At 45.9% G+C, this 24,700-nt stretch overlaps 1 protein-coding gene across 2 annotated transcripts in view; it reads left to right on the forward strand.

Moving 5' to 3' along the window:
• The first annotated feature begins 92 nt into the window (after nt 1-92).
• CABLES1 (Cdk5 and Abl enzyme substrate 1) overlaps nt 93-24,700 on the forward strand; it is a 76,299-nt gene continuing 51,691 nt past the window's right edge. The window contains exon 1 of one of the 2 annotated variants that reach the window (XM_069779152.1): nt 93-1,000. In XM_069779152.1, the coding sequence (XP_069635253.1) occupies nt 468-1,000 (533 nt within the window). In that variant the 5' untranslated portion in view covers nt 93-467. The remainder of the gene's footprint in view (nt 1,001-24,700) is intronic. The other variant, XM_069779151.1, reaches the window with a different exon arrangement.

Below are 24,700 nucleotides of genomic sequence, written 5' to 3' on the forward strand. Positions count from 1 at the left end.
CGACGGGCGCAGACTCCACCTTCCCCGGCTCCCGCCCGCCCCCACGCATCCAGGAAGGGAAAAGGAGGAGGAGGAGGAGGAGGGAAGGGGGTGAAAGGGAAAAAAAAAAAAAGAGAGAGAGAGGTTGAAAGGAGGGAGCTCGCCGAGACCCACCCTTCTCCCTCCTCCTCCTCCTCCTCCGGGCTGCTGGCTGGGCTTTTGTTTTCCTCCAGCTCCCCGTTTCCCACACGTGATTGCCGTATTATTGCACAGGGCGCTCGGCGGCGCGGCTGCACCTATAAATACGGAGCGGGCGGGCGGCGGGGGCCTGGGGCAGCGCGGAGCGGCCGGGCGGAGGGCACCCCCGCGCCACCCCCATGCACCCCGGCGGGCCGACGGCTCCCATGCCCCGCCGCCCGCCCGCCTAAGGGGGAGACCGCGAGAGGCAGCGCCCGGCCAGCGGGGAGGGGAGGGGGAGCCGGCCGACAATGGCGGCGGCCGCGACCGCCGCCAGCCCCGGTAGTCCCGCCGCCGGGCCCCTGCCGCCGCCGGAGCCCTGCCCCAGGAAGGGGCCGCCGCCGCCGGGGCCGCCGCAGCCGCCGCCGGCGCGCAGCGACCCCCGCCGCAGGCAGGCCGCCCTCTCCTTCCTCACCAGCATCTCCCTCGACGGGCGGCCCCCGCCGCCGGGCAACGACGGCTCCGCCGCCAGGCCCCGCCAGGCCCCGCCGCCGCCGCCGCCGCCGCCGCGGCTGGGCAGCCCCCCGGCGGCGCCCGCCGAGCCCCCCCGGGCCCAGGAGGAGGAGGAAGAAGAGGAGGAGGAGGACGCCTTCGCCGCGGTGCAGGTGCCGGCCGCCGCCTTCCTGGGCGCCGCGGCGGCGGGCAGCCGCGGCCGCCTCAACTCCTTCACGGCGGGGGTGCTGCCGGCGCCCTTCGGCCGCACCAGCCCCCAGGGCCCCGCCGGCGGCGGCGGCGAGCTGGGGCAGCCCGGCCCCGCCGCCGCCTTCGAGCTGCAGCGGTCCCGGTAAGCCGCGCCGCGGAGACGAGGGATGATGCGCGGGCGGTGGGCTCGCCCCTCGGGAAGGGCGGGCGCGGCAGCCGGGCGGCGGGGGGCGGGCGCGGGGAGGCCCGTTAGCCGCCGGCCGGGAGCGCCGGTGGCGCGGAGCCTCCGGGCGCGGGGCCGGGCGGGCGCTCGGCGGCCGCGGCGGGGACGGTGGAGCCTGCAGGGGCAGGTCTGCGTCTGCAAAGGCGCCCCAGGCTCCCGGGCGGCAGCAGTCCCTCCCGCCCGGGCGCGAGTGGCTGAAAGTTTCGCTCCTGCTAAGCAGTGCAGGCGTAGGGCTGCACAGCCGCCGTTCTCCTGCTGCAGCCGAGCACCGCTCCGCAGCAGCTGTCACCCCCTCCTCGTGGCTGGCGGCGGGTTCGGCCCGCCGTGCTGCCGGTCTCCGGGCGGCGGGCTGGGAACCAGCCCTGAGCCAAGTGCGCTGCAGCCAAGGGCGAGGAAGTCTTCCCGTCGATGCCCACGGAATACGCTGTGCGCCCATGGTGTGAGCAGCGTCTCGCTCCCTCCCTGAATAAGCTCGTCGACTACAAGCGCTTCGCGTTCCTCTGGGTTGTTCCTTGCCGCCGGGTACTCTTTTGCCTTTTAGTAAGCTCGTCTCAAAAGAATAACCTCACCTGCTTGAAAAGCTGAGACTTTCGGCAGAGAAGCTGCAATCATGTAAACGTGTGCAAATGCATATGGATTTATTCCTCCACGGGTACAACATCATCTTCCTTTATTTCTTCAACAACATATTCGGCTATCAAAGGCTCGCGGCGGGGGGGGCGGGGGGGGAAAGAGCTGGGGAAGAAGCCGGAGGAAATGACTGCTCTCCCCAGGCCCACATCGGTCGCCACTCCCACATTCCCCATTCGCCACACTCCCTTCTTGTTTCTCCCTTGGACAAATAGGTAGACTTTGAGTCACATGTTATTGCAAGGGTTTATAAGGGTAATTGAGCATAGATCGCTGTAGAAAAATCCCTTTACAAAACCAACTAGCTTGGGGAAACTGGAGGTATTCCAGGAGAAAGTTCTCTTAGCTGTGTGCCCCTCTGTTGCTTGGTTTTTTTTTTCTTCCATCTGGTTTGTATTGGTGGAGGTTTTGAGCCCCTTTTCAGGTGCCGTGCTAGGGAGCCCCACCTTCCCAAGTAAAATGCCTTCTGGTGGGTTATGACCCATCTTCTCCCCATCATGTGACTCTCAAAACATCTCCTGCAGTGTCAACCCTCTAATTGCGCCGTGGATCACCAGAACAGCGACGTGACACACACACACACTTGTGCATTTTAGTCTGTGATACGGTTCTGCACGCTGCTGCCCCTGGCTTTGTGAGGGAGGAGTGACCCCCAGACCATGATTTGGGAATTGCTTTTCTGCTCTTGAACTTTTTACTTGTTGGTGATAATGCACTTGGCAGTACCCTCTTAGTGGTCAAGAGACTGGATTCTCCTTGGCCTTCCAGTTAGTGAGTTTATTATTCATGCAGGATTCCTACGTTAACTTTCTGGATTCCCAAGGATCCTCATTGTTTTTCCTTGCTTGCACGCATTGATCCTGCGCTCAGTTCTGGGAAGGATGCTCCAATCTCACCTGTTTCACTCCTTCCCTCAGCCCTTCCTCTTCCTGTCATTGTTTCCCTTTGCCCCTGTTTGCCACTCTTTGAAATTTTCCTTCCACAACCGATGGTTTTTTTTGTTGTTACATGAGAACACTGTGGAGTTTAAGAGGGAAAGGTAATTACTGTTTCTGTTCAAAACCTAGAAATCCAGCATCATGCAAGCTCTGCTGTGCTCCTAGCCTGCAAACAGGTGGAATGGATAGCCCAAGTCCATGGCAAGGGAAATCACCTAAATGAAACCTTGTCAGGGTGCTCCTCTGGTCCTATAACGGCCCTCCTTTGTGCTGTGTATTTTCTTGTGGTGTAAGGTAGAAGGAAAGTGCTGGTTTTCCCATGCCCTTTTGTTTTCTTGAGAGCTAAATTCAACTGTGGCGGAGACCTTGCATAACTCCACCGACTGTGTGAGGCCTTCTATTGTAGCGGCTTGCTTGCGGTTGGTGCTGGTGCAGGAGAGCTCTGGGTTATGCCCCCGACTTTGCTGACTGCTGTGACACTGCACACGTGCAGCCTGGGGCAGACTTTGGCCTGCCTTCAATAGATATGATTCTGTTCTGGAAAAGGTACATATTTTTAAACATCAGGAACGGACAGCTGCAGGCCACGGAGGTTGTATTGAGTGTTTGCTCCTAATTATCTCAATGAAAAGATGTGGTAGGGGCTCTGATTGGTGGGTTCACTCTTAGCTGCACAGAAGATAAATTGCAGGCGTGCCCAGGGCTGGCGCAAGCCCAGGGACGGAGGGTTCGAGCAGACCTTCTGCTGCTCTCTTGATGGAGAAGAAGGAGCCAAATGGCCAGCACATGGCCTGCCCTTCTCGGCACGACAGGGTGGGAATCACAGCAACTGCCCAGAGACAGGCACTAGCTCACCTGAGGGAAGATACAGAGAAGCAGAGAGGGAAATCAGAGATTTTTTTTGTAGTTCATGTGTACATCTGCTGTCTCTCCTCCCACCCTTCCGCTCTCCTTGCAGCGGGCTTGAAATTGAGTTTGATGCATCGTTTGACAGACTAGTCCTCTGTGCTGAGACATGTGAGTTATGTTGTAACATGAAACCATTTTCTATTACAGTATCAGGAAAGACAGGCTGCCTTATGTTGTTGTTTTTATTTAGTATTCAGAAACCATTGTGAACATATAATCAGAGTTTCCTGGCTTTTTTTGTTTGTGTTAGCAGTTTGTATAATTGCATACTAGTTTATATTTAACAAGGTTATCATTAATGTGGTTTGGGTTTGTGCTTTATGTGTATTCACAAGAAACAAGCGATACAAAAAAAGAACATGGAGCTTCTAGCTGTTCGGAGGCTAGTATGTAATTATATGTAAATGGAAAAAAACTCGCTTGTTCAGAAGTCGGCTTGTTGATGCCAAAGGCTCCTGTCTAGTGCAGAAGGAATTTGTCTCAGTTTTGTGGTGAATGGGTGGCTGAGGACGCAAGGCTACTGGAAACGAGGGCCAGGTTCTGCCAGGTTTTCCTTCACATCAAACTGTAATTCATTTTAATAGCTTAATCTTAAATTAGCTCTGTGGAACAAGATTTCAGCAACAACGCTTTAAGATCATTTCAGATCCTGGAGGTTAGGTGATGGTCCCAGGTATGTGTTTTTATGTATGCCTAGAGTTCTTGTTGCCATAGTTTTCTTTGGGAAAAATATTGCTGTTTCCATACCTGAGGTTTCGTTCTCTACATAAGGCCTTTTCCAGTGAGCCAGGTGGTTAGAATCAAGCACATGCTTTTTTGCTAAGGAAGCAAATCAGTGATTGGATTTGGAGTTTAAACATCACTTACAGTTGCATTTGTCTGTGTCGCTGTGTCAGGCTTGAAGGCATATGGGCAGGAGGATTCCTTCTGGGAGCAGCTGGTGCTGGGAAGGAAGCAGAGAGGACTGTCTGCTGAGTAATCGCTGAGGGGGAGGTCCACTCAAAAGGACATCTAAGTTGTCGTGGTCCAAATAGATTTATCTTCGGAATTCATTGACCTACAAGACAAATCTCGTTTCCTGAGTAATTCTAAAATTAATTTATGATTAGTAAAGCTCAGTTTGTTTCTACCCATTAGAAAATACAGAGCTGCATATGGCCTCAGTATTCATCTTCTGGAGAGGTGCAGTGAAGGGGGATACTGGAATGGTTGACTTGCCTGGCTTTGGTACGGCTCACAAAGCGCGATGGGTTGTTAGTGCTGGAGGAAGCCTCTGGGATGTTGTTGAGGAGCTGAATCCCACCGTTTAGTTTCATGGCAGAGGGCTGAGATGCCAGAACCCAGTCCTCCGCAGCCTGGGGTGGGTGGGCAGCGCAGGCTCAGCTTACCACCCAAGATGCCTCCAAACTGAAGACACCGGAGTCGAGAGCCTCTCAGAAATAAGTATCTCGCTGGCAGAGTCCTGAAAGAGGAGCAAAACAAAGAGCTGGGGGCACCGTCCACCCTGCGGGGTCATCCCAGCGTCAGGACTTGGCTTGTGAGTCGCTGGAAGCACATTGGACCTATTGTGTGTGGTGGAGACTCTGCTATTCACTGAACCTAAAGCCCTTCAGGCAGCCTGAGTTTCAGAATGATGTGTACAAGAATAGCGTGAAAACAGCAATTTAATGGTCTGAGAAGTGAATGGGAAGTGCACATGCTGAACTAAGTCTTTTCATAGGTGTGTAACCTTGTATACCACTGATGGTTGCTGTCTCTAAAGAAGGGATGGTTATTGACTTCAGCTGTCACTTCAGGAGGCTAAATGGCCTTTTTATGCCACCCTGAAGAGGGGGACGTTCAACATGGTTAAGACTGAGGTAGCAAGGGGTGTTTCACGGGTTGCACCAGCATCCTGCTACATCTCTTGGGGCAGGTCCCTCACAGCCCATTTTCAGTGCTACAGGCCCTGTGTAAGTCGGTTGTCCCCCAAGCAAGGGCTTGCAGTTCCCATGCACGCAGCTTGCAAGCTCCTTCAGGAGTCTTGTGAGGGACACTGAGCGCACCAATGTCCCTTAGCACGAGCATGCTGAGAGGCTGGGTCCTCACCGTCAGTTTGAGCTGTGCAGGAGTGGTCACTGACTGCCGGTGGGCTTTCTGAGCTGTGCGTGTGCCGAGCACGGCCAGCCCCACACCCACGCTGACCAGCATCCATCACCGTTGGTCTCTGCCAGCCTTTTCCCTTGTTCAGGGCACAGGTTTGAGCTTCTCTCCGTTGCTTCCTTGAAACTTGTGGAAATGTAGTCATCTTCCAGGTGTTACTTGAAGTTGACCAATGCTTCAGAAGTCACTGCAATACGACGATGCAGAGACAGATGGACAGCATAGATGCATCACTCTTGTTCCCTTAATACACCAAGTTTCAAGAAAAAATCCCACAGACGTTTGTTCTGACTTATTTTAAGCTTTTATTATACTACTGAGCAAGCATCTCTGGCAGATAAAAAAGGTGATATTCATCAGATAATGAAAAAAACCCTTTGCTGTCAATTCTGAAGAGGAGCTGGGACAGAACGTTGTGTTCACAACTACTATGGAATTCATTAGACATCTTCACAGAGGGTGAGAGGGAGCTGCCTCTGCCGAAGCCTCAGGACTCAGCTGGTTTCAGAGTGAGATGGCTGGTAACATGTGAAAAATTGTGTTTGTGTTGGCTGCCTTCACTGGCCACCAATTCAAAGCTTTCTAGGTCCAACCCTGCCTCAGGAATTCCCGTGGTTATACTGCTCAGGTGCCTAGCTGGTAAGTGGTGACCCCTCATGAGCCATCAGGAGAGCAGAGGAGTGAGACGTTTCAGCAGGTTTGCTTATGTGGTCCGTGCATTTCCATTACTCGATTTTTCTTTTCACCCTTTTCTTTACCAGCAGAGCTCCTATGCAGGCAGCCAGACCGGCCCTTTTCCTTAGGAGCCTGCTACACAGCTTTCTGCTGCACAATACAGCTGCAAGCGTCTTGACATGATGAAGATCAGTAGTAACCATGTGAGTCACCAGGCCTCCAGACCATCACAAAAGCATAGTTTGATGGTAGATAGATAGGATAATGACAGATCATAGTATGCTGACAGCTTTTGGATAGGAAGTATGCTTTAATCTGTAATTATTATGACTTTGAGAACTCTTCTGGTAGAGGATATAGCTTAGCTTGGAACAGTTCAAAACAGCTAAAACACAAATGTGAAGATTCCCGGGTGTGCTCTCTGAAAGGAAAAAAGCCAACCCTCTAGTAATTCTGTGGCTTCCTTGTTTTAAAGGGGTAAATCTCAGGTGGGCTGTCCAGATGCTCTGTAGAGTGGCGAGTGTGATAGGAGGTAAAGACAAGAAGCAGAACCGAATCCTGATTTTTTTTTATTTTTTTTTTTACCACCCCCCCACAATTTCAGCTGTTCACAGTCTCTCAGGCAAGATCTCCACACATTAACATAAAGGCTCATCTTCATAATTTAACATGCAAATGCAGGAGTTTGGTTTTACATGTTGGGAATTCTGTACATTGAAACTTCAGTAGACACCAACTTATCCCATGATAAATATGGGAAATCAGATTCTATTTGAGCCATGCAAATATCCACAAAATTCACCTTTGCATGTACACTAATACCTCCAAGGATGTAACCAGTCCTTTCTGACAGACACTCTCATCTACACCCAGAATTGCTATTGATGGCTGTGGGACTGCCACCAGATACCAGGCTTAGCAATGCAGCAGGTGCAGTGAGACACAGAGCTGGCTCTTTTCATAACCCAACTAAAAAACCGCTTGCCAGTTTGCTGTAAGAAGTATTATTCCTAGAAAATGGAAATGACATAATTTGGCATATGGAGAGTATCTATCTGCCGGCCTGCAGTTTGCAAATAACATGCTGAGAAATTTAAGGAATGGTATTTGATTTCATAAGAAGGGCTTAGCCGAAGTTTTATTTGCTGCAAGGGTAGGGTAAAGAGCTAGGCAAATCAGTTAGGAGAAGAAAATTTCACCGGTGGTTGGAGAAAACATGATGGTGCCAGTGAGAGACTTCTAGGACTCTCAGGGTTTGCTTTTCAGGCTGTAATACGCAGATTTAGAGGAGTACATATTTAAGGAACTGCGAGGTTCCTTTACAGGGGCTACCGTGTTACATTCGTAGCAACTGCTTTCCTGCCATGAATGCTAAATGTATTTTCTGTTCTCATGATGTATTTCAAAGTCAACACTGCTCTTAGCAGCTACATTTCAGAGTTTTTGCCTAAGGAAGGTTTTCTATTGTGGAAAATTCAGAAGTGAATGAAAAGCAAAGCAAAGGCTACCTTCCTTTCTAGAAGTATTTTTTTTTGAAAAGCCTTTCACCCTATGTATGAATATAAAGGACAAGCACATGTTCTTAGCAAGCAGTTGTGTTTTCCTCCATGTTGTTATAGATTAGGTTAGCAATTTTGTGAAACTGAGGTTGGGGGGGGAAAAAGATTCACTCACCACAACTGAAATGTGTCTTCCCCTGCTTGTCTTGTATGGCAGAGGAAAGTATGTCCTTTCTGACCCAGGATCCTGCAAAGCCTGAACTATACATTTACATATGTATGAAATTACTCAGTTAAATCAAGCACCAGTGTATATAGTTATGATAGTAAGTAAATCTTTGCAATAGCAGGGATTTTACTGTATAGTATTGGTGGGATTAAAAAACAGAAAGCTAGATAACTTTATTTATAATAATTTTTCAGACAATGGATTGCATTTTGGTGCTCTTACAGATAATCATATTACAAAGGTAAATATGATTAGGTTTTCAAATCTACGTGCTGTCAAGGCAAATCAGACATAGGCACATCAGTTTGTGGGTAAAGACATTCAAAAGAAGCATAAATTTTCCTGCAAAGAAAAAAAAATCCCCTGATTTTGTGTAACAGGAAAAATCTGTAAGGTGACATTATGCTGACTTCTTTCTGCACCACATCATGCAGCTGGAATTGAGGTGCATGGAACAAACAGGGATGAAGCTCTTCAGTTTGCTTTTCCCTTTCTCTGGGTTTTGTGTAGGATGTTAAGCACGAAGAAGTCAGTAGTGCCACTTGGCTGGCAGCCTGCTTGCAGGTAACTGGTTTTTTCAGCCATCCGTGTGCTGTCTGCTCTGCGTGGCCTCGCCCATGACTGTTCAGGACATATCTGCACCTATTTTTTGTGTAGACACAAGGGACAGAGAAGTGATACTGGGATGCAGTGGTGGTGCCAGTGCAGCCTCAGCAGGTACCAACCACTAGGCACTGTTGCTGTCCTTGGAGTTGAGCTTGTGCCTTCTGCATGAGAACAGTCTCTCTGTTCTGTCCCCTCTGTGGGGCATTGCTTCAGGATGGAGAAGGAGCCACTGCAGGTATAGGGTCAGCAACTCCCAGTAAGGAAAGCGGATGGGGAAAGATGTGGGAGGCTCCAGCGTTGCCACCATCGTTGTTTCTGGTGGGTCTGCCATGGGGTGGAAGTGCAGGGAGAGGTCCCAGCCCTCCAACGAGGTTGGATCACACAGAGGTTAATCTAATCACACAGGAAGGGAAGAGGAGGAGGTGAGAAGACCCTGAGCTGAGCTGTCGCCCTGTCCTACAGGAGGTGTACATGCTGGCATGATGGCATGGATTTTAATTTCATCACGATGAAAGGGTCAGATGTTATTACCATTGCTTTTAACAGAGGTACCTCACAGCACTGGACCAGCGTGTTCCCCTCTGCAGCTGCTAGCAGAGAAGTGGATTGTAACCCCAGCATGGTGGTGTGCCCTTTGAAGGATGCAAGCAGCACAGCTTCGCCTGCCTACTTCAGAGGGAGATCTGCTGAATTTTAGTTCCCTGGGTGCATGGAGGGGGGAGAGCCAGGGAGAGCAGACCCTCATCACCCCAAGGACCTAGGATGCCTTCAGCACTTGGGGAGGACCCTTGTGTCACCTGGAGGGATGTCTGGTTTCATCCAATTCCCCCAGCACGTGTAGGGATGGAGAAAGGGGAACCCGGAGATGAATGTCACATAAAGCCCTTTGCCTTCAGGCATGCTTGGATCACATACGTACATTTGTGTGTACACAGATACAGTCCATACCTACACTTCAAGAAGCTCTCCATATTCCTTGTTCACACTGACATGTTCTAGGAACCTGCACTTCCCGCCCCACTGTGCTCAGCCTGTCTGAAGGATGTCATGTAAAGCAGAAGCTAGATGTCAGCTATGGTCTGAAATGTGTCTTGAAAACATCTTACTCTTTTTTTTTTTTTTTTTTTTTTTTTTTAACTCACCAACTTTATTCCTTGTGTTTTGTCTGTCATACCCCTTTACGGTCAAAATTTTTATTTTCCTGTTGCTTCTGCACTTATATTAGTACCTACAGATCCAACAGAAAAGGAGATTAATTTCCTCCTTTTTCGGTTGAGGTTGCAATCAGCTACACCCAGGCAAATGCAGGATGACAGAAGGATTGCCCATGTGTCTGTGGGGTGCGGTGGACTTGCACGGCAGGGAGTGAAGTCCTTGTTAGGTGACAGAGAGCTACATGAAAATGAAGACTCCATCTTGATACCTGGGACGTGGGCAGTGTTGAGCAGCCTTGGTAGTTACAAGGAAACTTTGTAGTGCTCTGAATTTACTTAAGTGAATGATACTGTTTCCCACTGTAAAACACAGAGGTAGGTTTTGGGTAATAGGAAGAGAGGAAAAACAGCTTTCAGATGCTACAGTGCAAAGTATGGTTTAATCACTTGGGTAGGTGAGTCGTGCAGGTGCTGGAGCAGGTTATGTAAAAAGGCGTGGAAAACTCGCTGTCTGCTATTAATAGTCTCGGAAGCATGGTCTTTAAAACATAAAGGTGTAATTACGTTTTCTAAAATGGAGTTCACTTAACTTCCCGTCTTCAACCCATTGTGTATCTTCAGAACCACCTTAATTTTATGAGGCTGTTTTCTTAATGAAAGCAAAACTGCATTTGATTTTTAGTTGATGGTGTTTACTGTTTTGTAGAATGCCATCTTTTAGCATAACCTAATCCAGAAGAAGTGGCAGCTAAGAGGTCATTGCTTAAAAAGGCAGAATTATTTACAGCAGAACACAAAGTGCCACTGTCAAATACCTCATTGTGACCTTTGAGATTTATTTGTAAAATCCGTATTTTTCTGTGTGCATGACTTGCCTCAAGATAAAAAGCTTTTCTATTTCAGAAGGCATTCCAGGTACTGAGGTACTGCAGAACTCAGGAACAGCCTCACAAATAGCAAGTGTCTGCACACATTTGTTTTAAGGAACAGACTTCATTGTCCAAGGTTTTTTGCTTCTGTTTGTTTTAAAGAGATTATTATAAATATTGGTTTCTTGTTTGTTCATTAGTTTCCTTATTGATGTAAGGCTATTCAAGTCAAAGATAGTGCTAGGGTGTAACAGGCAGCAGATTTTGAGCAAATACATTTAAAAGTAAAAAATACAAATTGTAGGAATTTGTCAGCACCCTTAAATAGGCACTTCCAAGGCAGTATTATCTGTTGCTATCCTCATGCTCTGTATGAAGGTTGAACGGATGATGCGAACAGAAATGTGTATTTTCTCGCAGTGAGTTTGTGAGCTCACAAGCTTCCTTCTCCTGGAAGGATGTAGCCTTGCAGCAGGAGCAAGGATTTTTTAATGGCGTGGCACCGATGCTATGCTCAGTGCTGTACAAAATGTCATTACTCCTCCATGTCCCTTAGGAGCTCAGTCCCAATCCCACGAACCATTTTGTGCAGTAGGGCACCGCACAAGGGTGTGGGTTGTAACTGGAATTCACTCCCTTGGGGAGAATGGGGTGGGAGCAAAGAGGCTCAAGTGAAAGAGCCCTCGTGAGCCACGGTGTGTTTGCAAAGGTCGAGGCATCTGAAAATGAACAGGCTCTGAACTAATTGCAGGGTTGCTTAGGTACAAATGAGAACAGGATTAGGCCTGCCTTTTCTATTTTAGGTGCAGAGGTAATATTTTCAACCTGTCAAGCAATTGCATATCTTGAATATCTTACTGGATAAGTGAATGTGATATCAACAGTTGAGGGTGGCATGGTCTTCCATGTAACTGGCAGTTTGTCTTGCAGTTGTTGCAGTTCTCTGTTTTGTATGATCCCCAGGAATATTTCAACATGGTCTTGTCTGGGTTCTTTTTGTGTGTGTCGTTTACATATGTTAGAAGAAACACAGCTTTTGAGAGGGTCTTGACCCTCACATCCATTTTCCCAAGATGTGGGGTTATGGTAATAAAGACTTGACTTCACTTCTCCAGTGTTTGTTCTGAATTAGATGTCAGTCTTGTGTTACTCCAGCTAAAGAGAGCAGAGCAGTCGAGCAATTCAAGCTGGGGTTTTTGAAAGAGCCTCTGAACCATGAATTTTGAGGAACTCTCTGAGCTCCTTTGAAAATCTTAACTCTGAAAAGACAGCATGTGCTTTTCCTTTATGGGTTTTCACAAATTTTGCTTACCACGCTGTCCAGACCTGCTCCCATTTGTATACTTGTCCTCACTGGCATTTTTTGGGGGAGCAGTTGACGTTGTTGTGGACTGTCATTGTGGTTCTGCTTTTATTGAAGCTTACAGCAACACCTCTGGTTTGATCAGTGGGTCATAGAGCTTGCTTTGTGCTGACACATTAATAGAAATTGTCAAAAGTGTTCTTTATAAAACTTGAAACGTGACTTTGGAGGCCACAGCACTACTAATCCTTTGCATCTTAGCCTGTAGAGGGACATGGGCCATGAGAAGCAGAAAATTGAGGTGCAGGTTGTGCTTTTCTAACACAATGTGATAGTAATTGTCTGATCATTCTTCAAGCTGTTGTTTCCACAAGCTCAGAACGAGAGCAAAATTGGAATAAAAAGCCATCTCAAAGGCTTGGTCAGCTCCTCACATGATGTGCCCATGCCATGCTGTGGGGTGATGGCCAGTCCCACTGGGCTGCACTCTTTCTTGTTTTGCATGAGCTGTTTAAACATCCAGTGCGCTGAAGCAAAGTTAAACAAGAACCACCGGTACTATGCATTATTTAAACTTGGAGCCTTTGTGAGAGAATTGGGCCTTCTCCGTCCAGAAGGGCCGTGTCTGTGTCAACAAGCAGCATGGCCCAGCAGGAGCGGGTCGGTAGAGCCACAAGCTTGGTGCTGAGGACCAGATGTCCACTCTGCGGACGTTCAGACCAGCTCTAGCCCGGACCTGTGGACGGGACACCCAGCAGTAGCTAGAGGACAGGCACTGTGCTCCTGCAGCGTGTCACCTGGCTTCTCGCCGTCAGAGGGGAAGCCTTCGTGCTCTGGGGCTGCTCCATGTTGCAAAGAAGAGGATGTCATAAGTGGGCATAGTCGGGAGGCTCGCTTCAAAAGCGTGCTTCTGAGCCAAAGTCAAACACGGTGGAGACACTCCTGTAGAGGTTTGCTTCCCTGTTCTGGGACAAAAGGATTCATACTGAGCTAATTTAAATTTCTCACACCCTTCCTTCCACTTGGGTTAATACACTTCTTGTTTGACCCTGTGAATTCAGATGCCTTTTCCCTTGGAAATTACTGACTTCCCTCTTTCCACTGGGGGTTTTAAAAAGATTTTGTAGGGAAAACATATTTTTTTTGCTTGTTGAATCAGAGCACTGGGCATCTGTTTTCTTTTTACTGGTCAGTTGTGGCTTTCTAGATCTTCATTTCGTAATGTGGTAGATTCTGTGAAAATGGATTTTTTTATTACCGTTATTCACATTAACAGACATCTTTCCCATCTGTTTAGTGCAAAAGGTGAAACAGGAAAACCAAAGTTTCAAAATTCTGTGTCACATGTTGATGGCAGTTTGTGAGCTTGATCAACACAGAGGTCTAATGTCATACCCAGCACTGTTTTACCCTTGCCCCATGCTGTTTTTAGATGCAAACATGCAGCGGCTGAGGAAGTAGTGGTTTCTGTTCGTGAGGTCTAGGGAGGAGGGTTCATTTCTTTAATTAAAAGAAAGAAAAAAACCCCACTCTTACACAAAGCATAGCTAATTTCACTTTCAGTGGAAGCAATATAGCAAAATTTTACCTGTGACTCCTATGTAAGTAGCTACCAAATGAGCCTCTGTGTTGGGTCCCACCCGAGATTTGCAAGGGGGAACGACACCAGGGTTTTGCACAGAGGTCGAGGTTGTGCTCCTCCTCCGGCCCCACCATCTGCAGCTCCTCACACGCACGTTTGCGCTTCTCCCCTTTCCCAGCCAGATGCAGGCAGCATTTGGCAAACACATCTATGCATGTATCTGCTCTGACCCGTCCAAGCACAAAGCCATTCCCCTTTCCCCTCCATGTTAGACAAGCTCATTATTGTTCAGGTCTGAGGAGGCAAAGGATGACAGAAGCAAAACAGCGCAAGTTTTGTATAGTTTGGGTTTTTTCCTGCTGCTCTGGGGGCCATGGCCCTTGTATAGCAGCACTTAGTTCAAACTTCTTCCTCTGCAGAGACTTGTGGGGAGGAGGGAAAATGCTGCAGGTGCTAGGGCAGTCGGAGAGACGACAGCAGAAGTGCATTTTTGGTTCCTTCGCTGGATGGATTCTTCATAAGGTGCTGCTGCTTCTAAAGGAAAAAATAATAAGCCTTATATGCTCCTGTTTTCCAAATAGTGGTTAGCAGATCCTGCCCAAGAGAGGATATCTTCCCAGTTCTCCTTATCGCTCTGTCACAGGTAACCGAATGCTGCTCCATTAGCCTTCGCATCCCTAATTTTACTTGTTGAACTTGTACAGATGGTTTCCCACTGTATCGAGTATCCCAGTTACCACTGTCGGGAGCGCCGCTGGCTGCCCCGTGACAGTGCCTGTGGGAGAGCCTGAGCATCGGCTGTGGGAGGAGAACCTGAGCATCGGCGGCAAACCCCTGGTCCGCTCCCTTCCCTGCAGCCGCTGCCTCCTTACACCTTCTTGCTCTGGAAAGCTTCACCGTGGGCACACAGATTACTTGACCATGCCATTTCTTGCTGGCATTGTTCTTGCAGTCTGCAAGGCTGTGTAGTGCCTGTTGGAGCATGGTGAGGTGGCTGGGGCTGTCACTGTGAAGGCTTTAGACGTGCTTTACTTCAAACAATAGCTGTATGTCCACATTATATTTGTCCTTATTAGTACAAGCAAGGATGTTTATTCTGTATTGATAGCTGTATTTATTCTTTATGAGGTGCAGGGATAAGTTTTTCCAGTTGCTAAAACACAGGGTTTTTTCCTGTCTAGAACTGCAGCGGTTCTATTTCCAAATTTGGTTTTCAATTTTTTTTTTCTTTTTCTTAAAAACTTTCAAAGCATGGTATGCTTGTTGTGATTAGGTGCAAAATTAGTTCAGATGTAAAAAAACAAGGGGAAGAATTGGCAAGGGGAAATACTCAGTCCTAGGGCCGCTTTCTCTGTACCGCTTCTGGCTAATACAAATACAGAGAAATTTTTGTATGCAAGCAAGTTCAAAAGGATGCTAAACAGTTTGTCTTCATAGGTTGTAGTATTGTCATCAGGATACTATTTTCTGTGTATTACTTACCCAGATACTACTTTATATATAATTTGAAAGCTTTAAGTTACCAAAAATGTGCTACAAAAGTGTATGCTTCCTGAGCTCGTAGTTAAAGTCAAAAGGAAGAGATGTGTATTTACGGATAATAAAATGTATTGTTTTGGGGAGGAATATTGTTTCTTTATTTGCCTGTCTGATATCCTCCTTGGAAGTTTAAGTATTTTGGCAGCAGCTTTGTGGTCTATACCCTGCTTGCTTAATATCTGTCATAAAATGATGTAACTGGTTACTGGCACAGGTAAAACTTGAGCTTGTGTTCAGTGGTAGGGTATTGTAAATGGGAAACTGTTGTGTATACATAATCCCATTAGGCAATATTGTTCAAAATCCTTTTTTTTTTTTCTTTCCCCTCTCACAACAAAGCTCCTAGGTCTGCGCTGAAGTGTTTTGTGACACATTTTTGAATGGGCCTTTTGCCCTGCTTTCAGTTCTTTAATACAAGAAGCTTTACCAGGAAACAAGAATCTCTTTCTTCTCTGTGTTTTTTCAGCTTGGGGCTGTGATGCTGAATATGCAGACAGACACACAAGTCAGATGATCTAAGATATGTAATATTATAAGGTTAGCCATTTCACATGATAATTTAAAATCTGTATCAGACTTGTTAGGTTTGCATTTAATGTCTATGCCATCTAAATGTCTTAATTCTTTTAAAAGATCGTTTTTTGTGTGTTTTCATAACTCCCCAAGGCTGTTCTGAAGTAAGTCTTCCTTGCATTACATTAAGTTGCATCTTTTGAAAGAGGCAATTAGTTTGAAACAAGTATTTCTAAATTAGCTTTTGTCATTGATAAAGGGCTGTATAAAAATAGAGCCTGATCCTGCAAACACTTGCACATATGGTCAGTCTTAACTCTCCCAGGTAAAGCGCTGCCTTTGGCCTATAAAGTCATTGCCTAACACAGTCAAAATGAGCATTTTTGTAGTTTCATTTGAGCACGAGCCCCATCAGCTGAGGTTTCTGCAGAAGTGCATCATTAGTCATGCAGTTAGTACCTTTGTTAAGAATATTGAAGTGCATGAGCTTTTGCAGGATCAGATCAAATTATTGGTATAACTGACTTTTTTCCAGTTAGTAGTCTGGTATATTTTAAAATCTTGGAGAAAATTGGCTTTCAGTCATGACCTTTGAGATGTTTCTGTAAATGAATGTGTGCAGTTAGTTCTTGTAATATTAAAAGGTGAATATAACTTATTGCAACCTGGGAGAATACTGGACACTAAATCAGTGAAGTCTGTGACAAAAACTGATTTTTATCCAAAGTAGTGGCAAAGTGCGATTTTTTTCAAGGCATTTCACGCTTTATATTCTCCTTTAAATGCCTAGTCTTCTAAGGAGACGTGATGAGCTGCTGTCAAAATTTTCACCAGCTGGTTCTCTGTTTTAAGTTTTTTGTTGTCTGTCTGATGCTGCTTATAGAGCAAAGACTTTTCTGCCTGGAGGTGCCTCTGGGTGATTTGGGGTAATTCAAGGGATTACTGTCCCCAAAGCAGAGGCTGGCTGAAGCAAATATGCTCACAATTCCAAGATTTTATTTCACAACCCAAAGTGTCACCTTAAACTGAAATAGCTGCTGGTTTAAGCTAGCACACAGGTCTGACTCTGCTTTCATAAAACCCCACATTTAGGTTTTTCAGCTTTCAGAAATATGTAGCTTTTTAGATTGAATGGAGTAGGAGAGCCAGATCCATTGCATCTGTTTTGAGGGACTCAAACTTTTTTCTTTCTGCATATGCGAGTGCCTTCAGCAGAACTCAGTAATTGTGTTTGAAAGGTAGCATATGCATGTACATCACACTCCTGGCTTGGGGAAATGGAGGAACAAACAACCGATAGTGTGAACCACGGCATAGCAGTTTTTAAGATTTTTTAGTAGCTGTTTTTAAGATTTTCAGTATGTTTTTTCATGGTGGTTGGAAGCACTAGCAACATTTCTAAATCACATGATCTGATAAAGGGTCCTATGTCTCCTCTCCACCTACATACCAGCAGGCAAAAATAAGACTCTTTAAGGATTCACAGAAATTCATAAATTTTTAATGTTTTAGCTTTGTATTTGTTGTTTAAATGGATAATACAGAGTCACAGGTCTCTCGTGCCTTCTGCTTTCGGAGAATCAGCAATGAATACTGGAGACACCGTATGCACGTGTAGAGTCCTTGCATGTATTTTTTCATGGAGATAAGGCTCTCCAAAAAATGCCGAATACCACCATGGCAGGGTAACAACTGTCCCTGTCATGACGTTGCTTTTAGTGTCTGCCTTGGCACCGCTGGTCATGGGAAGATGCAGCTGCTGAGGCCGGTGTGGGTACAGCATGGATGGGTTGGGGCAGCTCAGGCACCCTGGTACCGAAGCATCCCGTGGCGTAGGGCTATCTGGTGAATTGCCTCTGCCCTGACATCTCCTCTAAGAGGAGCCAGGGTAAGGTGGATGTGAAATTGGAAAACAAGCCAACACACCCTGACGAGCAGCAATGTGGTTCCTGAGTTTACAGGAGGAGGTGTAGAGCAATGGAAGGGGAACCATGCATCCTTCTGACCGTTGAACTTTGTTCTCGCATCCTCACCCCTCCAGTGGTATTTGTGGGAAGGGTCCAGATACAGGGATCCCCTTTGTCCTCTTCTCCCATAAATTTGTGATACTGAACTCAGCCAGGAGGGACTTCTGATTTTATTTTTTTATTATTACTTTTATTTTTTCTGTAAGGCAATTGCCTCCTGTTTCGAAAATGCCTTTTGCCTGTGGACATGACCTGGTGGCACCGTTGCCTGTGTCAGCAAAACCAGCCAGCTGCTCTGGGGCGTGCTAAATCCCTGACAGGTTGTTAACCTGTCACGAGACGGGGTGTCATCTCCTGCTGGACTGAGATGTTCAAATCCTTTTTCAAAATTACCTGTTTTGCACTAGTACAGGTTTCGTAATGGTGTTTTATGGTCACAGCAGGGGCGGTGCCTGTGAGTAGCTCATCGCCGGCTCTTGCTGAAACTAGTCCCAACAGCAGCCACTTGCTTGGGATACAGTGGCTGCGGGGCTGACTGCTGCCCGTAATCCTGTCTTTGGGGTATGAAGCCAGCCATGAAGTGTCTAATTAAAATACCTGGGTGTGGATGACTTAATGATTTTTGACAATAACAGAATTACTGGCAATAGCAAAAGTTCCTTGAAAAACAAGAAGTGGCACTGCAAAATTGTCACAGCGCATAATGTTGGGATGGGACACAGAGCTGCCCCTTGTATTTGTGACCCTTATTTTTAAGAATTTCTCTCCGATTGTTGTAGTCTGTGAATCGAAATAACATCATGTCTCCTTCTGAATATTCATGAAGTTGCGCAATGTCATGGCCAGCTCCCCAGTCCCTATGGAACTGGATGGGTTTAGTGGCTGTAGTAGCTTGAGAGGTTGGTGTTACTGAGTTTTCTTTCAGTTTGTGATTTTTTTATGTACATATTGTCAGTCAAATAATTTGCCCGTGCAGTCAGAGGTTAGAATGAGTGACTTCCAGAGATCAAGATAAATATTTTTAAAATTAAAGGCTTGATTCTGTGAAAAGCTTAATGGGCATTTAGTTATGCTCTAGAGTAGTTCACTGGGCTTCAAATGGGGATTAAAAATACGAAATACTCAGACTGAAAGTCATCTCTGCGCAGTACTCTGCAGCCCAGTGAAAGCTGCTGCTTCGGTGCTCCAGCTCCCCAGCAAACCTGGCAGGGATGGAGTGGGATATTTGCAAGAGTAAAGGAGGATAAGGGGGTTTTGTCCATCTTTTTTCCAGGACAGAGGAAAAAAAAGTAGCTCCTGTTTTTACTCTGTGTGTAAAGGGGAGAGCAAAGCTTTCAAAGGAAATACTGGGAAGGGAAAGCAGCCGTTTCCTTCTTCCTCCCACTTTCCTCTTCACTTCCCCGTCCCTCCCCCATTGCTGGGAGGATCTCAAAATGCTGTGGAGATTTGGGCTCAAGACTTGTTTTGTAGTGAGATGTGGATCGGGACACTGGTTGGGGGTTGTGACTTCACGTAATTTTTCTGATGTTCATGTTAAGTCCAGAGCTAGAAGCAGCGTTCCTGAGGCCTGCCCTGAAGAGGCAGTCTGTTGGGGTGTCAGCCTTTGCATTGCCTTGGGCAACTGCAGTTGTCTTGTTGTAAAAAAGTGTTTCTTGACTGTTCTCGTTTAAGAATAGGACAGATAATTTGGCGTTCCCTGTTTCAGAGAGTCGGTGCTGTGAGTTGCTCAGAAAATTACCATCTTTTAGCATGAAAACTTGGGGTTTTGGGGTGTGTGAAGCGATGTGCACACTGTTTGCCTACAAATGACATTAAGCAGGTTGTTCAAATGACCGTCAGGTTGGTCTCCTCACTCTTTTTGCAAATGCTTGCGGCAAATAACCGGGAGAACTAAATTCAAAGTGACTCCCCATGAGAAAGGTAGGACAGCTCAGGAAATACACGATAATATAGGATAAATATGTTGTTTTAGTGATGCTTTAGTACAGCACCACACTGTGGCCAGATGGGCGGGAGGAGGGAAACCTCACCGCCTCTAAGCGTTTGGACCACTTTGCAAAATACTTTGAAAAATTTTTTTTTTTCTCTGTCCTCTGCTGGCTGGCCTGACAGCAGTGGCAGAATACCTCCTGCTCCTCTTGTGGTTACAGCCTGGAAGTAGCTCCTGAAAAAGCTTCTAGAAAATAAAATTGAGGGGTAATAGAGGATAGAGAACAGCATGGCCACGCTTTGTATGTTACCTGTAACGCCTAACAGAGCTTCTTTAATAGAAAAGATTTCTTCTCCGCTGTCCTTGTGTTAGTGGGGCACAAGCCTACAGGCAAAAAAAATTGGATAAGTGAATATTAATGAAATCTGTCATTAATTATCGCCAGAGCAGCCTCTGGGAGAATCGGGTTGCATTTTCAGTGGATTTAAATATAACTTTGCTTATGCAATCCTGTTAAACGTTGTTGCAGTATGTCACTGAGGAAGCTCATTATATTCGCTATATAGAGATTACAACTTTGGAGGGGGGATTAAAGTTTTAGCGGCGGTTGCCGTCTTTCTTGTGGTCACAACAGCAAACTGTTAAATGTGGAGAAGAGAGGGGAAGCTGTGGGTAAACCAGATTTTTCTGTCTGCCTGGAAACACAACCTGTAATGCTGTTAAGCCAAACCAGAGGAAACTCTGAGCTTTTTTTCAGGAAGCAAAATTCTTCAGAAAGGTGGCATGTTCAAGCAGTGGGAAGCATTTTTTTTTCTCAGTATGAGTCTTTTATATCATGTATGCAGATTAATATATATGTGTGTGTATAAATATAATAAGAAAAAAAATAATTTCAAAGTGAAACATTGGCTTCAGGCAAATCAAAATGCGGTGTTCCCCACAAAATCTGAGATTTTTTGATTTTGCTGAGAAGAGTGGCTAAAATGGAAACAGAAGTGTCAGGGGGTAACCGAGTCAAAACCCTGCACCTGGCAACTAGCAGGAGCCTCTGCCCTCCTGCGTTGTAGCTTGTGTTCCTGATTGCTAGAGCTGCTTGGCATTTTTAGCCTGAAGATTTTGCCCCTAGAGCTGTGTTGTCCATTATTTTTGCTGTTACGAACCTAAGCCTGTCCCTTTGGCCCGCTCATTTCTGTTAGTGAAAGTCTGAGCTTGGTGTAAGGGGAAGCAGGTCTGCGTTTGCTTGCAGCGTTGATGCGCTGGGGTATGGCTGAGGGGGTTGATGTTCAGATGCTGTTCTGCAATGTATTTATTCACATCAGCAGCACTTGCTTCAACAAGTCATTTGCTGACCTCAGTTAAAGCGGTGTTTGCAGACAGATAGCTCTAATTGGACACAAGGCACCTGGTATATCAGTGATTAAAAATAAGAAACATTATGACTAGTTATTGTACAACTGGCTTGAAACCACTGTGTAATGATGGTGCATTTGCCATCGGATTAGGTCATGAAGCAGCTTTACTGCAGCTTGGAAAATTAGGATCAAAAATAGTCCTCTGATTAAAACTTGAGCTTTTGAAAGCTCTTCAGAGAAGAAAGATGTGCAAATGCAGATGTATGGGAGAAATTAAGCAGTCTGGATATGCACGGTTCTTGAATTTAAAGAGAATAATTGATTGAACCACTGTGCTAGCTCATTTCTCACAGCCACCCTGTCTTAACAAAATTAAATGAAATATCAGAATGATCTGGGAATAAGTTGCCTAAAATACAATCCATAATGGGTCAATGTATTAACATAGTGAATTTAGTAGTTTCTGTGGACATGCAGTTGTTCTGCATGTACCAATGTCAGCCTGCAATAGCAGTCTTGGTTTAGATTTATGAATTTCTGCCACATTTAAAAAAATATTTCATACACTTCATCACACATTTATCAGCAGTAAAATAATTTCTCTTTGAAATGACACTTGCTTTCTGATATCAACGAGAATTGATCTCCTCCTCCCTTCACTGCAGCAGCATTATTCCATCAATCATGGTGCATTCTACGAGTCCCTTACATCCTGCCAGGCAATTTTTAAACACCAGGAAAAAAAAAGAATGTTTGAACCCATAAAGAAAAATGATTAGGTTCTCATTTTGCTGCCATTGTGTTGCTTGCTTTCCTTTGCATCAAGCAGAAAAGCATCAACTGTGCTGGAGTTGTGCTATCAGGTACCTAAAGGCTGAATCTGGTCAGTGTTGGCCACAGGCCTATTTGGCGCCTCTATCTGTTGAGCTTGAAGGAGTCCAGCCTAAACCTGTTCCCTGTGACTGTTTCAGAGGTCCGCTTTCTGGCTGAGTCGAAGGTGAGACCTGTAGCTGCGGTGGAGAAAGGCTTGGGGACAGATGGGAGCTACGGGAGCAGCTGCCAGGGATGCAGGAACAGCAAGTCTGTTGCTGTGATTTGAGGATTGTTTTGGGCTGAGCCCATGGAGGTCAGCAGGTCTTTCCTCTCTCACAAAACCCAGGGAGAGCTGATCCCTAATAGGGTTTTCTCACTTGTGTGCTTGTTGGCGGGATCAATTCCCTTACTTGGCTGGCTGCAGGAGCCCTTCTGCTGGCATGATGCAGGGGGTGGGTCGGTGGCTGAAGCAGCACGGTGCCTTTTGGTCAGAGTGTAAGTTTATTAGCATAAATGAGGCTGGTTTAAACCAATTATGAAGCTAAAGTTTGCAGGAGGTCTACACGGGGGCTGACCTTTACTTCATTTAAACTTTTGGTGTCAGGATGTTCCGTGGGTCTTTCAAGGTGAAGCTGTTCGCGAGGACAGTTTCTTTGCACATCAAGTGTCCAGCTGTGGGCTATTCTGCATGTAAGGTACCAGAGTTTGATAAGTTTTAACAGTGTTCACTTTTTAAAACCTCATACCCATCTTAGACAAAATTCAGTATAGTGTGGGTTGACATCTGTTTAACTAATGTCTGTTTACACCTGGCCCAAGGCCATTTTTGTATATTAAAAGTGATGCTGCATTGAAGTAGGTGTTGTCTGTTGTCTATGACATGGACATGATTGATGGTACCGATAAAGGGTCATGATCATGCTGAATCCGGTTGCCGCCTGCTCCCTCTGCGGCAGCTCCATTAGCCTGGATGCTTACAAGGCATTTGCTCAGTGTTGGAGAGGAGTGAGGAGCAGAGAATTGAGGGAGAACATAAAATCAGCTGTGTCCTGGTTTCAGCTGGGATGTAGTTAGCTGTCTTCCTAGTAGCTGGTACAGTGCTATGTTTTGAGTTCAGTATGTGAAGAATGTTGATAACACTGATGTTTTCAGTTGTTGCTCAGTAGTGTTTAGACTAGAGTCAAGGATTTTTCAGCTTCTCATGCCCAGCCAGGGCACCTGACCCAAACTGGCCAACAGTGTATTCCATACCATGTGACGTCCCGTCTCGTTTAGGAACTGGGAAGTGGGGGGCAGGGATTCACCACTCGGGGACTGGCTGGGTGTCAGTCAGCAGGTGGTGAGCAATTGCCCTGCGCATCATTTGTACATTTCAATCCTTTTATTACTACTGCTGTCATTTTATTAGTGTTATCATTATCATTATTAGTTTCTTCTTTTCTGTTCTATTAAACCGTTCTTATCTCAACCCAGGAGTTTTACTTCTTTTCCTGATTTTCTCCCCCATCCCACTGGATGGGGGGAGTGAGTGAGCGGCTGCGTGGTGCTTAGTTGCTGGCTGGGGTTAAACCACGACAAGCTGTGACAAACAAGCAGTGTCAAATACGGTGTACCCCAAGCTCAAATACGATGTATCCCAAGCTCGCAGGTCAGCACGAGCCTCGTGCCTATTCAGAAAATTGCCATGGGCTCAGCTGGAAAGCAATAGAAATGCTCCTGGCAGTGAGCGCAGCCCCGGCTAGCCAGGGCAGTCAAATTCCGTTGCCTGTTTATCAGTGTTCCCAAGCTGAAAGGCTGATAGAAAGTGCTTCCTGATCAGCATGATAAATGGAATTTTGCATGATAATTATGTTTACAGCAGGACAGATGTACTAATAACACATCCCCTAAAGACTTCAAATGAGCTATAAAAGAACCAAATCTCTGCTAAAAATGCTGGCAGCAGTAGTATTAATTGTGTAAGTTACAGCTGATAATTGCGTTGTTTCATTTGAATGAGGCAGTCAGCTATTAACGGCTTGCGCTCTGTAGTACCAAAACAGCAGTCTGTGCAAAATTTGTCAGTCTGGATAATATATATTAGCAATGCATCCTGATGGACATACTCAAGTGGCTAGGGAAGGGGAGAAGTGTTACAGTTAATTTCTAATGCTGTTTCATCTTTTATATCAAAATACTTGCTTATGTGCCTTCAGGAAGAGAACTTCTTTTTCTTATCTACAAATTGTTTGATGTAAGACGATGCCTGCAGTAAAAAAACAAACTCTCTTCGTGGTTATTGAGGATTGAAATGGAGAATGACTAATTAGCCATCTTGTTCCACTTATCTCTTCCACACTGGTGATATGAATGAAAATCTTACCCTTTTTTTATGTGTATGAAAGATCCCACTGTTCTGCAAATCTGTTAAAGAGCACGTGTAAGTGTGCAAGTTCATAGAAATATACATATATATATAATATAAATGTGACCTGAAAAACTGTTAGAATTACATTATCAAGCCTAATTTTTAAAATAGCAGTAAACGAAGTCCAAAGTGGTGATCATAGTAGGTATTGTGCCAGGTTTACAGTTAAATAAAGATCTTGTAGGTAACTAACCAAATTTAAAACCCTGCTGGTCCAAATTGAATTAGTTTTTGTGACATCCTAATTCATTTGCATTCCCAAAGCGTATTTCATTTCATCTGCAGTAAGTTGAGCTTATCCCAGAGGACCGTGCTTCTAGCAGTCCTAACCCACATCCTTGCTCTGGCTGATTAATCTGTAAATCCTTCAAAATTTCTCTCCCATGCTATTACATCAAAGCATGCCCAAGTAAAACATGTGAGCAGAATCTTGAAATGTGTTCCCTTAGCATGAGAAGGACTCTTTGTGTGTTTCATTAGGCAATACTTTGGGTTTTTTTATGGGGAAACAGGCGGTTGACTTTCTAAAGAGTGCAAGATGTGCTCCTTGGTTAGCAAAAGA

Source organism: Haliaeetus albicilla, chromosome 3, assembly GCF_947461875.1.
Source record: "Haliaeetus albicilla chromosome 3, bHalAlb1.1, whole genome shotgun sequence".
Lineage (NCBI taxonomy): Eukaryota > Metazoa > Chordata > Aves > Accipitriformes > Accipitridae > Haliaeetus > Haliaeetus albicilla.